General features: G+C 43.0%; 1 protein-coding gene across 3 annotated transcripts in view; it reads right to left on the bottom strand.

Moving 5' to 3' along the window:
* Positions 1-568: 568 nt before the first annotated feature.
* LOC311035963 (G patch domain-containing protein 2-like) overlaps positions 569-14,816 on the bottom strand; it is a 35,405-nt gene continuing 21,157 nt past the window's right edge. For 2 of the 3 annotated variants that reach the window (XM_084044485.1, XM_084044486.1), the window contains exon 10: positions 569-7,284. In XM_084044485.1, the coding sequence (XP_083900611.1) occupies positions 7,133-7,284 (152 nt within the window). In that variant the 3' untranslated portion in view covers positions 569-7,132. The remainder of the gene's footprint in view (positions 7,285-14,816) is intronic. The other variant, XM_084044487.1, reaches the window with a different exon arrangement.

Genomic DNA, 14,816 nt, shown 5'->3' with positions numbered 1-14,816 from the left:
CTGGCCCTTTCTGACGAGAGGAAGGCATTGATTTTTCCTCCATTTCACCATCAATCTGGTGGAGAAGAGGTGGCTTGTGGATGCTCAGACAGCTGATGATGTGATTTGTAACCGTGGACCACCGGAGAGCCGGGAGAGAATTGCTCTGAGTCTCGACACGTGGCGAAGTGACTGGCGACTTCTTCAGCAACCAGCACACAAGATTAACAGTGGGCGATCTATTGATAATCTCCACAGGCCCAGGGAGTATTTCCTCTGTCACACACAGCCACACTGCAGCAACACTTCCATTTGGGAGTCGATAGAGCCATTGTCAAATCTACAGTATAAATTGTGTTGTAAATGATATTTAACGTCTATAATAAAAGAAATAAATAATGCGTGAAACAGTGAGGGAAATAAAGCATTTGAGCATGTGACAATTTCACAAATAAATGTGTAAATCCTAAAATGGTGCCTGCAAATAAACTGATTAGATATCAAACCCTGATTTCACACCACAGTTCATTTTCGTTGTTGTCCTAAATACTGACAACCATTTATTCAACACAAATTCAGCCAAAGCATTTGGAATAAATATGTTTCAGAAGAGCATAGGCAATATTTTAAGTACTCATGACACACAGGAATGATTAATACATCACTTAATATACAGGCAAGACATTAAAGAATCTGCTCAACGTTTCACATACAAATAATCATTAGATCCTAATAGACGTAATGGCAACTATTACAAAGTAGCGTACATTTAACCAAACCTCTCTCCTGTAGTGTTTACACAGAAACTCGGTGTAAGTTACACCGAGTTAACAAAACATTGTTTGTCAACGCATTTTTCAACAAAGTACTGTAAAACTAAATGTGCCTTAGGGGTCGTTACACACTGGGGTTGTAATAAATATATATATTTTTGAACTGTTGTTGGTGTCATGAGTACATCCAACACAGAACTAAAATCTTAAGCCGCGATGAAGCGACACGTTTTTTGTTCAGAAGGAGGTTGATTTATTTCACAGTGAATAAAGGCATCAACCTGTATGAATGAGGCATTAACTATGAATAGTTTTGATGGTAAATACGTGCCTGCAGTTTTGTATCGTTTATTTGTCACGCCCCCCGGTGTGTAAGGACCTAAAGAAAAAATATATTTTTTAAAAACTATTTTCTAAAATAGCGAAAAGCAGATCTACAAACATCATGAGGTGTTGTGAGCTTGTAGATCGGCTATTTTTTGCTATTTGTCATACAACGAAGTATATAGGGCTTAAATGGTCAATGTGGTACTTACAGAAAACAGGGCCAAATGCATAATCACCACACTGCGGGTTTGATGGAATTTCTTTTACCATTGTAATGTCTATCTAACATCTAGTGACAGAGGGCAGGCTTTCTAAAAGGAAGCAGCAATCCTCTTTAGATCATTTGCAAAGCAATTAGGCATGCTTCCACCGCTATTAAATATAAAGATAACAGCCTATGAGATAAGATGCTATTTGTGCTACATATCAAATGGAATAGCTGCCTAAGAGGCCTGATGTACAGGCGATAGTTTTAAATCCTTGTAATGAAATTAAAAAATTATGATAGTAAAAAAGAAAATTGATAGCTATATCTACTGTACTAGGTCTATCATTAAAGATGACATCATGAATAAAATGTTCACACATTTAAGTGGATCTATGGATGGACCTGCAATTAAGCATCACTCTCAATATTTTGTAATACAGTGCAATAATTAGAAATGTGTGGTTTCATGAACGGTATCATCAACATTCTGACATTCTAAATGAACAAGGCAAATATATACTTTTAGCTGCCAAGTACAGATATTATTAGATATAATGTACAATATATGTATCCAAGTGCAGTGCAGCCATACACACCGTCACAGGAAACCCAAACCCCGGCACACAAGGCTAGCGTTGTCAAGATGATGCTAGAAGATCATTAGTTCTCAACGTGGGGTCCGGGGACCTCCAGGGGTCGTTGAGGGGGTTCCAGGGGGTCCCCAGCTAAATGATTAATAATTAGGAACTCAAGAGAGTTAGGAACTCAGAGAGTATACACATTAGGAACTTAGAGAGTATACAAATACTCAGAGAGTATACTTAATAGGGAATAGGGAACTAAATTAAACACTGAGGATTTTACAGTGTAGATTTGGGTCCCAGAGATAGAAATGGTATTAAATGAGGCTCCGTGGCCTAATGTATATCAAACTGGTTGAAACGGTAGAGACTCACAGCGCTAGATGACTGACATGGATTCTACATCAGTAGAACAGTCATATCTCTTTACATGCATTTGTCAGCAGGGACCAAAGAGACTACCTTTGCCTGTATACGGATCTGTACATACGTCTACCCCCCCCCCTCCCCTGATGACAACAAAGGAAACCCCAAAAGCAAATTCCCCGGTGACCTGTGACCTGGAGGAGAAAGGGAGCCCTGCCCCGCTTGCATAGAGAGCAGGTTCAAACGGAGTTTATGACGCCCCACCCCCACCCCACCATCCTCCTCTCCACCCATCAGTGGACACTGGAAGCCTCCACACTAGGGCGGGGGGGGGGGGGGGGGGGGGGGGGGGGGGGTTTGGGGGGGAGACAGCCCAGGCATCACTCATTCACTCGCCTCCTAGGTGCCTTTGTCAGGTGATTGCTGGCGGAAAAAGGAAAACAGATCAATACATCTCCCATGGGCCTGACAGGTAATCTTTACCTGGGATGAAATATGAGCGTTACCAGCCCGCTGGATTCCTTAACTGTAACAGGGGCACGGAAACCATTCCCCCCCCCCCTACTTCCTGGCCATTGGAAATTCATTTTTTGGGGGCATATGGTCTGGCTGAGTGCGGTGTCAAAACGGTGGCCGCTAATTACCATAGAACAGTGGGTTTCTTACGGGTCCATTTGGTTCCATTCGTACACTCAAGAGTTACAGACCTGTAAGGGTCCATTTGGAACCCACTTTGAGAACCACGGTCATAGACGCAGGTGGGGCACGCCCTGCCACACATACATGCGCGCGCGTGCGTGCGTACATACGCACACCCCTCGATGAAACCCGATCTGAAGTCTTCGGACTTCCTCCCTGTCAATTTCCTTGGCACCAAAACACAGACTGACGTATAAAAAGGAAGTGGAGAGAAACTCTCTATATAAAATACTACACAGGTCCAACACGCATCAATATCTTACAGGTAGGCTTTAGATTAGCCGCTAATTAATTTATCACCTGTGTGTTTTCCACCTGTGAGTGGGCATCAATCTGGGGCTTTTCCTATCAATCAGGTCTTGTGTCACCTGAACGGAGCCACCCACCGTGTTGCCAGATTGTGTGAGAGAAATAAGCAACCAGGTCTATGAAAACAAGCCCAAATTAAGAAGCAACTATAAGCCACATGAGCACTTTAAACCTATATACTGTATACGCGATGCGACACGTTGTGAGCTTGTAGATCTGATCTTTTCAAAAGATCTTGAAATAAAATGTCAAATATTTAGAAGATTTTTGAAACATTCTAACAACACAAATCTGGTACGGGGCTCTCTGCCTCTGGCACAAAACATTTTCATATGGGGGTTAGGGACAAATAGGCCTGCCCTACATATTAATGTGGGGGTCCAAATTATTAAGAAATTTGGAAGCAAGCCCAAAATAAACAACTACACTTTAGAAACAAGCCCAAAAACACAGCAACCCGCAACTACCGACATTTACAAGCAACTTTTACAGAAAAAAACAAGCCAAAAGTCGCTTATAATAAGCGGACAGGGCAACGCTGGCGTCCGTCCCCACCATACTGTGTTCAGGGCTGCGGCAGCCAGCGGGGGCGGGGCCGTCCCTGCCTGAGCACTTTGACTGATTCCTGTGGCAGGAAGTCTTGGGAGGAGGCATTCATTTAGATGAGTGTGCACACACAGCATTTATAAATGTCACACCCATGCCAACATGATCACATAAAGCCTTCTCAAAAGGGATGATTGCGGAAACTATAATTCATGGTAATTTTACAAATCTGATACCAGCCGCTCATCGATGTAATCTGTTGAATAAGGCTTTTGAGGGGTCTTAACAAGACATGCGGTAAATAGATTGATAATGATGCCTGTTCATTTCACTGAAAGGTATACCGCTGGTAACGAGTCGTGAGATTGAGAATGTATATTCACTGGACTTTGATGTACATATTACTCATATATATTATTATTTTCATTATTTGTTTTGGAATGAAGAGAGCTCCAAAGGAAAGACTCCTCGTGATGTTTATTCTTTCTTATCACCCTGGAACCCTCCGTTGTTCATTATTTACTGCAGGTAGTGGGGGCCAACCATGACATGGTCATACTGTAGTTTGCAGCTAGTTTAGTTTAAGCATGGGTTTGATTTTGTTTAATAAATATATTTTAGTTATGGTTAGGCATTGTTAGTGTGGTTTTTAAAACAATTTATTTGTTAGTTTAACCTAAACCTTAAGTATCCCTATTGAACATTTGAACATTCGACAAAAATAGCACGCTGTGAGCTTGTACTGTAGATAGAGCTATTTTCGACAAAGAAATTTGGTGTGTAGAGGTAAAAAATAAATATTTAAAAAAAGAGTGGACCAAGTACTGAGCCCTATAGGGGACCCCGTTCAAGTAAGCATAGGGTTTAAGTGGTTAAAAAATATTTTAATATCATTATGGTGCATTCACGCTGGACGTGACACAAATGTTGTGAGAAACACAATTCAATATTAAGTCAATATTGAATGACATGACATCGACATGACATCGAGCAATATTTCACGTCCATGCCCGAAATGAAGCAGATTAAATATGCAAGTTGAAAAATGTTCAACTGAAGAGATTTTTGCTGAAGCAAACATAGCGTTTGGTTTGCTGCTTATTTCTGGGATAAGTTTAATTAGACATTTAAATATAAATGAAAAAAATATAAAACTGTAAAAAAACACATTACACATTATACTTTCTAACAATTTTTGCAATGATGCCATTTAATTGATTTATTATTTAGGCACGGGTTGGGGGGGGGGTTAATTAAACAGTGGTGTTAGTACAGTATGGCTAAGCTTGCAGGGTTAAGGTTAGATGTAGTTGAATTAATACATTATTAACTACGGTTGGGTACAGTTAGTACTGTTGAGATCGGGTTGGGTTAACTTAAGTCATGGATTTGGTGTGGTTAAGGTTGAGGAAAGCACCTGGGGAGAGTGTTCAGCATGCAATGCTGTTCGGTCTATCTTCAGTTGCTAATTTATTCATCCATTTATATTATATACTGTATATTCTACAGTATATTCTGTATATCGTCTTTTTGGCAGCAACAAAGAGATATATCTTACCTCAATAACCCAGGGAAGGTGACATTGTAAATTGTATATATTCAGTTGTTAATTTATTCATACAAATTTCCGTCTGTATATTCTACATTCTGTATATTTTCTTTTTGGCTGCAACATAATATCTGTGTATGCTGATACAGTTTTAGCATACATACTGGTTTAACTTCACTTTATTAGTTTAATGTATTATTTACCACTACCACTGGTATCTTACTTGAAATTATAATGTTTTTCTTACCCTCTTGTATAATAATTTGTATTACATACGTACGGTAGCCTATGTTGTAGCACAGTCTGGTTTAGACTGGCGCACCATTTCATTGCAAATCCACGTATGAGTACGTACGAGACAATCATTTATAATCGTGCTCTGTCAGGAACAGGGTGGGTTTCAATAGAACACCCGACGTCTTAACCCATTAAAACCGGGAAAGCATCCGTGTCATTTTAGATTTTAGCGTTGGCTATTGAAAAATAGCAGATGCTATTTTTGAAAGATTTTGGAAAATCTTCAAAGTGTGTGAACTATTGATTTAGAAGGCATTTGTAGAATCGGCCTCAGGTCTTAATGGGGTTAATAGCATTTATTTTGCCGTCCAACAGCTGGATAGGCACTGCCTTTTTTTACTATATCTATTTACAAGCATGCCAGGGTAGTGTCTAACAAACGGATGAGATTAAAAAGTGTGACTCTCCTATCTACCTGCTTCTGCTCAAACTCCTCTCTTATCCACTCCACTTCCTACTCGACGTCACAGTCTGCTCAGTCACAAAATAAAACAACTAATCCACCACTGCAAAAAAAAAGAAAGAAAAAAACCCTGCACTTTTCAAACAGGTCTGCAGCTGGCCTTGAACTTAAATGCGCTGGGGGAAATTTGAATATGGAAGCTAAACTGAGGAAGAACAGAGACGCGCCCTCGGCGGACGGCGTCCACTCTCCCTCCTGTGTTGTGCTAATGAGTACCTTTGTAGCGAGTGTAGCTGTTCAAATCCATGCTAATAGGAGGCCTGTTCTTTGTTGCGGCTCTGTACTGGTGGTCGCCTCTGTGTGAACTCCACAGCAGCATGTGGCGCTCAAATGTTCTGATGCCCTCCTATCTGTGAGCCATACCTACAGTACAGGTACCCGCGGATACGCAATCTTGTTGGTTCCAACACTGGCAGACACAAAGTAGAGCAAAACCCCCCTCCCCTCCCTCACCACTCAACCCCTGACCATCACGCGGTGTCCCTGCTGACAAACGCTCAGGCTACTAAAGAAGACATAATTGTTGGGCTTGTGTGGATGGGGGGCAGGTGGCCTGGAGACTGGCGTGTAGAGAGGGGAGAAAGGGAGAGGGAGAGAGAGAGACAGAGATTGAGAGACAGAGAGAGAGAGAGAGAGAGAGAGAGAGAGAGAGAGAGAGAGAGAGAGAGAAGCTGCCTGGTACAGGGAGTCAGGAGGAAACCTCTTGAAGCTGCCTTCTGCCTGGAGGACATGGTTGACTGTGGGGTGATTAACTAGGCTTGATTGCATTAACATTTCTCATCCTTTAAATACTAACTAGAAAGACTGAATGCTGATTTGAAGAGGAGCGATGTGTTCCATGTATTTTTTTCCTTTTCTTTTCATTCTTCTTTGTGTGCCCAGCGAGAGCTCAAGCGTTCAGTTTATGTCGAGCACAACAGTTCTCTATTGCTACTGTGCCTCCTCCTCTCCTAGCTTGGATCACGCTGGTTCCCGACCCACCTTCAGTTCTCCAGCTGCCCCCCTCCCGGGGGGTTAAATATACTTCTGGAGCATTTAAAGGTCCAGTCGGTCGGAAGCAGAGGCCTGTGGTTCTGCTGTTCTCCAGGTTCCCGCCGCAGCAGCATCAACAGCCTCCGATGCCACGGTGTTAGTGGCTCTCCGTGACTCATCTCTGAGCTCATCCTTGTGATAAGGAATGCTCGCTGCTGAAAGGATAAGTCAGAGTAAGGTTTATTGGCCAAAAATAATTTTACACATTAATTAACTTGACTCTCATTGCACTTACTTTCAACAATCATTCAGCGACAGCAATGACAAACACCTTTGAGTAGATGTTACCCACAAAAGCCTACAGTAACTAGTGAGTAAAGGTCCTTGCACACTGGTGCGTTTTTTCGGCCGAATAACAGGCCGAATTTCGGAGCACATAAAAAAAAAGATCGACCTCACGTTATGTCAATCACGTTTGCACACTGCCGCAGAATATTTCGTCCGTATTATTTGTTTTCGGGCCAGGGTCGATTACTTGCGTTTTCCGCAGCTGTCTTTCGCCTTTTGAGCAGTGTTGTGTCCTTCCTGAGCCACCATACTTGTTTTGATTCCACCATGTCGGCTGAGAAGAAGCTGAGAAGCGCGCACTTTACCGCGCGTGTGTGTGTGTGTGTGTGTGTGTGTGTGTGCATGGTCTTTTTAATGTGGCTCCAGTGTTGCTAGCAAAGCTTCAACCTGACCCACTGACATCCTAAAAGCAACTCTGAAACGGTCGGGATAATGCCGCAGCTTCTTGTACAATGTGTGAAACTCTCCTTCCTGTTTACGAAATGTCAGGATAGGATGAACCCAATATTCTCTTTTCCTTTTTCTTTTTTCACAAGTGACAGGACCACAAAATCATCTTCACTGCTTGATGACTCCATTCTTTTTAGCGGTGCCAACCGCTCTACACTTGACTCTGTCCGTATGAGCGTCCGTATGTTATGTCCGTCCGCCCGTTTAGAGCACAGGATTTGAAACAGCTATAACTCCAGTTTGCAGCATGCCACCAAGTCCAAATTTGGTATGTGCACTTAGACCACCAATAGGGACGAGCATGAATTGCTGAAGTTATCAAAGCGGGGTCCAGGGACCCCCAGCGTCTGTTATGTCCGTCCGCCCGTTTAGGGCACAGGATTTTAAACAGCTATAACTCCAGTTTGCAGCATGCCACCAAGTCCAAATTTGGTCTGTGCACTTAGACCATCAATAGGGACGAGCATGAATTGCTGCAGCCCCGTCCCCTCTATCTTCCCATTGGCTGGCCTTTAAACAGCCATAACTCAAGTTCGCAGCATGCTACGGAGTACAAATTTTGTACATGGACTAAAACCACCAATAGGGACGAACTGTAATTAATTAAGCCCCGCCCCCTCTGTCTGCCCATTGGCTGGGCTTTACACAGCCATCATTCCAGTTTGCAGCATGCTACCAAGTACAAATTTGGTAAGTGGATTCAGACCACCAATAGGGACGAACTGAAATGAGTTAAGCCCCGCCCCAAAGGCACCGCTTCCTTCACACAGGGTGTGATTTTTCGTTCTGCGAAAACATTGCAACGAATATAAATAATACGCATCGGACATCAGTGTGCAAGGATGTTGCCGTTTTTTTGTGTGCAGATTTCGGATGAATAAAACGCAACGAAAAAACGCACCAGTGTGCAAGGACCTTTACTGCTCCCAGTGACTGCCCGCTACTAGGCCGCTAGTGATGCGCGGGTTGACCCGTAACCCGCGGGACCCGCGGGTCAACCCGCGGCACGGGTGGGTCAAGTCAGAATTTCGGAGGCAATTATGCGGGCTGCGGGTGAGCGGGTCAGCCGCTCTCACACGCAAAAATAAATAAATAAATCACATGCTCTTGTTTTGTCTTTATTCCTAATAAGAATAAGAATAATAACAATAAAACAGTTTGAATACACTTGGGGATTATTTTCTAACCATGATTTTACAGAATAAAAAAAAAATCGCGGGTCGCGGGGCAGGTTGAGCCATAGATTTATATATCGGTTCGCGGGGCGGGTTGAGGCGGGTTGGGTTCCGTCGCGGGGCGGGGCGGGTCATGAAAAAACCCGACCCGCGCATCACTACTGCCCGCACAGAGTGCAAAACACTGATGTTGGCCTATAAAGCAACCAAAGGTATAGCACCTCCATATTTTCAAAGCCTGATACAACCCCTCCCACTCACTCAGATCGGCTAACACAAGGAAGCTGTCAGATCCTTCTCTAACTCTTCTCCCTTCTGGCTTCCAAACTGTGGAACGAACTCCCCATTGCAGTTAGAACTGCAGACTCACTCTTCCGCCGTAATCTGAAGACTCACCTCTTCAGACTCCACCTTAGACCGTAGCACTTGCCGTAGCACAGGCTTATGCAAAGGCTAAAATGTAATTTTGATAGCATGTTATGTAGACAGATGTCAGGTTCATTTGTAGACCTGGCATCCTGTAGCGTGTATAGTTTCAATGTACAGATTATTTATTTTCTGATATTACACTGTCTAGACTGATGATAAGTTCTTGGTTTACCTATGATCCTAGATGACTATTTCTATGCATTTGATGTATTACCTCGTGTTTGCCTTACTTACTGTAAATCGCTCTGGATTAAGAGAGTCTGATAAATGCCTAAATTGTAAATTGTACAGTATTTATAAAACTGAGCTGAGCCGTGTTCGAAGCTTCGTAAAAAGCTCTATGAACACACCTGTGACCAGTATTACTACGCCAACGGCGTGTTTACAATATTCACCGTTCAGTAACTGGATTTGCATAGCAACTTCCTTGTTTGTGCAGGCAGTATCTACTTTCTTCTAGAAATGATTATTAAAAACTGTTTTAATTGGGATATGTCTTTTCCTGTTGCCATATTTGGTAGCCGTTTTATAGAAGTAATAAGCCACTACAGTAATTTTAGAACAGATAAAGGTGTTATGCCTAACAACGCCCCTTAGCTGTTCTAAAGTCACTGAGTCCCACAGCCTCTTGAGGCGAATTGCTTTAATAATAGAGATTAAATATAAACTAAATATAAGAAATGTATGAATAAATACAAGTATTACACAACGGCTGTGGGAATGTGCACCTATATGATTGACAGGCATTGCCCTGCAGACATGCAATGACAAGTCTCATGGTTGATTTAGTTATTCATTAGAGCGTGTGGAGATGGCATGTGAGAACTGAAGAAGCTATTCCTATGTCTATACAGTGCTTTGAAGAGCCTTCCAATCGGGAGCAGTTCAAAGTGTGTTGGCCAGGATGCGAGGGGTCGGAAATTACATCATATTCTTTACAGTAATGCACCTCGACAAAAAAGAACCTTGTAAAAAGGCATTTTTCATCATGACCATTTCCCTATAGATTACTCCACAACAACTGATTCGCTAATAAATATAAAATGTATTCCCCAACCGATGGATGGTATATTGAAATAAACCTTTGAGGCAATCCCATCCTAGTAAACTAAGCACGGTATTAATGAGGTTTTGGTCAAGTGAACCCAATCCAATTTGGTCCCATATGACTTGTGGACATGGCTATTAAGAGACCAATCTGTGCCTTTCCTGTGATTTAACTCATCCACCGTCTGTCACAACTTATACTGATGTGAGAGGCTGTGTGTTTGAGACTTCATACATCCTGGGTTTCACATCTCACTTAAAAAAAAAAAGACATGGTCCTTTTCCTGATTGTGCTGACCTTTAAATCTCTCTGTCTCTGGGAAAATATCTGAAACTGAACTGGGGGGGCGGGGGGGGGGGGGGCATTTACACAGAAGACGAAAGGAACGCTAAAACAATTGCAGTCACTAACATGTTTTCCCCTTTCCTACTTTTCCGTGGATAAATAAATCTCGGCTGGTTTCCCCGAAAAGTTAGCGGCGGCGGCGGTCACACGAGACGTTTGTTGTGAGGTGGTCCGGGAACAGAGGACAGGGGAACTAGAAGTGACATTGTGGCGGGTGGGCTGTCTCAAAGGATTAGGCATTACAGAGTTCACCGGCATGTGCTTTTGTTAGTTCCCATTACATCTGCTCGTGCCTCTTTCCACATGACTTCTTCCCCAAACTGATCCGGCGGGCAAGATAATTGATTAATATTTCTTGAGGGAATGATGACTAACCGTTGCTGAGGTTCAACCCAAACATATTTTGGGACGTGTTGGGTTAAAACGTGGTCAGTGCCTCAGACAAAAAGCAAGGCATTTTTATATTTCAAACGTTCAAACAATGGCTGGTATTTTAGTCTACGACTAATTCAATTTCTATCTTTTGTCCTGTTTATGGCATTATATAGGATAAACGGCTTCATATTCTCGTCCTTCTCTACATACAAATATTCACAAAAAAATAAAGCTTGAAAGCAGTATATGAATATAGTATTCCAGCTGGTATTAACAGGTTGCAGTCATCATATTCCGACTTCTCAAAATAAGGATATGAGCTTATCTGAATTATTATAGGTAGCAATGGAATTCACATGCACCAGTGATATTAATGATACTACAAACTCTTAATTCACTGAAATACAAAAATGTATAATTTTATCCCCATAAATGTGTAACTGCTTGGGGAAAATCCCTACACGTATGTTCAATGGGTCTGACATCAAGGTCAATGCATTATAGCACAAAAAAAAGTCTGTCAATGGGAGAATTACAGTACAAGCATTTATTGGGGGGTGATAATGGGTGGCTGAATGGAACCATCTCAGCATCTTAATAAGCTCTCATGTGATGCTCTCTAAAAACAATCATTACAGGCCTTCCTGGAGCCCTCCCCTTCCCCCTGTTTATTAATCTGCTAATTACACATTGACAGTAATGGCCCCACTGACTCCCACACTTAAATGAACAAGGCTGAATAGCCCTTTAATGATTAGTCTCTCTCTCTCTCTCTCTCTCACTCTCTCTGCCCTCCGTCCCATTTTCTCTCTCTCCCTCTCTCTCTCTCTCTCTCTCTCTCTCTCTCTCTCTCGTTAACAGTGTACTGTAAGCTTGGTGATAGCGCTACAGCGCCTGCTAAATAAAAGCTCCACAAAGAAACTAAACTGTAAAAGAAGCCATTAGCGGCAGGGTTCAGATAAACAGCAGTAAAACGCAGAGGACCGGAAGCACTTCACAAAACGAGGCCGTGGATTCGAGCGGTGGCCACTGCCCAGTGTGCACGCCCCACACTGTGTGGGGCTCACTTGTATGTTTTTAGCAAACAGCAAACCATCGGCACCACCAAAGTTTGGTGGAGCAGCAGCCAGGGCAGAGAGCGAGAGCGAGAGAGAGAGAGAGAGAGAGAGAGAGAGAGAGAGAGAGAGAGAGAGAGAGAGGAGGTGGGATTGTGAAGGACACGAGAGGGGCGCAGAGTGGAGCCTGAGAGGGCGAAATAGTGCGGTGGGCTGCATTTCTGTCAGCAGAAGTGATGGCTGAGTGCTGGCGTTATTTGTCTTGTGCTGCCATGCGGGCCTCGCGCCAGCCTGGGCATTAATGAGAGGGGGCCGGACCGCCGGGCAGCGACACACGGGGCCTCCGACGCAGGTGATCCGTCACGTAGCTGTCCTGCTCCGCTACATGGAGACAGAGAGCCCACGGAGCGGCGGCGTGGACCCCGACAAAACTGAGGACCGGACCACGCCGCACACAGGCACCCACGCGCACCCATGCACATACACAGGTCCTCAGTTGTGGCACCTTCCAAAGGACAGGTAAACGTCCGGGTCCATTAGGTTACTTACATTTAACACTCTCAATTAAATGAACACTGAGGACTTTACAGTGTAGTGTGCAGGTTCTACGCCTCTTTTTGAGCTGAGTTACAGTATGGTCATTACATGAGCCACCATGGCTTAGGTAAACTGGTCAGAGGGATAAGATAAGTCTTGCATATTTCACTATCCCAACTACTGTAAAGGATGATTTCACAAGTTTACGTGTTGATGAAAAGGAACCCAAAAAAAAGGAAAACTATTTTCAGCACCTCGGACAGCGACCTGGGGCATCCCTCATTAGTGGGATTGAGTGCAACCAAGCTTAGGCAGGCCAGGAGACATTGCATTCCAATGATTCCACCTTGCAACATTTTTCCACGACCATTTCCCCCTTAATTGTTTAATAGAGTACAGAAGTCCTGACGTCACTAGTTCATCCCCTGGGTCGCGGAAGTAATTTCTCTATGGAGAATAACATTGGGTAATCTTAAAATCGTCTCATATAAGAATTGTGGTCCAAAAATAAACAAACCGTCTCGGCAATATTGTCAGGGAGGTGGCTCTATATCGTTTATGATTGTCAGTCACTCATATTTGATACAGTCGGTTTCTGGGGAAGATTTTACTAATTCGACGGAAGTAACATTAGCGTTTTCTCACCGTCAGTTGATGCTTCATATCCATATGAGTCAAACCGCCAGGATCACTTGTTTATTTTTGGAACACTGTTCTTATTTGACGCAATATTAAACACGTCTATGAGAATTCAGAATGGTGGAAAAAGAACGCAACCCAGGTAGGATGTGTAAATTACGTCAGACTTTGGTGCTCTATATAGTAAAAGTCATAGGAAATAAAATACTTTTAATTGCAAAGATTTTCTGTTGTCCGAGCCCTGGTATTCACACCACAGCATAAGCATCCTCAGAAATGTGTCATATACCAGGTGAGTTTGAGTTTATTACCTTCATCCCTTTCAAGATGATGAAGATGAAGGGCATTACAGGAGACAGCAGGGGAGGGGTAAAATAGCATTAATTAATGAGTCTGCATCTGAAACGAGCCAAAGCAGTTACAATCTATCTGGATCTTCACACTTAAATCTTTACCCGACAAATAAATCTCTCATCCCCAAAAATGCCCCCAAAAACACACAGTGTTGATGTTTATTGATTTCAATTTTCTTTCCTAGGCTAATATTATATTTTATATAACCTAATAGTCACCTTTTTATATCACAATGGGAAAAAGACGAGAGAAACAAAAAGATTCCAATATTTTGCAGCCACAATAGATCCGACTTGACAGACAAAACGGGACTTCAATCTTCACTTCCGAAAATACTCGACAATATACAACAAAAGCTTGATGTGCTTGGAAGGAATGGTTGTCTACCTCTGTAGTTGAACTGATGGTGTTGGTGAAAAGCACAGAGAATGGCCAATTTAAGACTGAGAAGTAGAACGGTCATCTAATCCAAACAGATACCTCTCCTGATAAGTTGTGTTGGGTTTTTTTCACGGCCAGCTCCAACACTGTGCGGTAAAGTGCTAAAAGGCTAAAGAAAGAAGACAACGCAACAGCTGGGTTCCGTCTCGGCAGCAATTCCCTACGGGATCCTGGGAGACACCTCCAGTCACAGACCATTCTCACTCCTGATTACAGAGTTTCAAATCAACGGCTGGTGCCTAATGTATACTTAGCAGTGCGACGGTGTCCCACGCCAGAAACAGCAAATCTACAAGATCACAATGTGTCACAACAAGACTCGTAAGCTCATAGATCGCCTTATTTTTGCCATGAGACACCATGGTACGACGAAGTGAATCAGGCTTAACACACAGTACAACAACCTAACTCCCTCTGGTCAACTCACACAGAGTGTATGCTTGTCTCGTTCACGGACGTATAAACCAAGAGATGGTCTATTCTCATAGAACGCAGAGAATACGCCTTTCCGTACAAACAGGGTGTTCACCAGGAAAACAATTCTATTCCAT

This window comes from Gymnoscopelus microlampas (genome assembly GCF_963454915.1).
Source record: "Gymnoscopelus microlampas genome assembly, chromosome: 20".
NCBI lineage: Eukaryota > Metazoa > Chordata > Actinopteri > Myctophiformes > Myctophidae > Gymnoscopelus > Gymnoscopelus microlampas.
The sequence above is the reverse complement of the archived record's forward strand: the minus strand, read 5'-3'. Positions and strand labels throughout refer to the sequence as shown.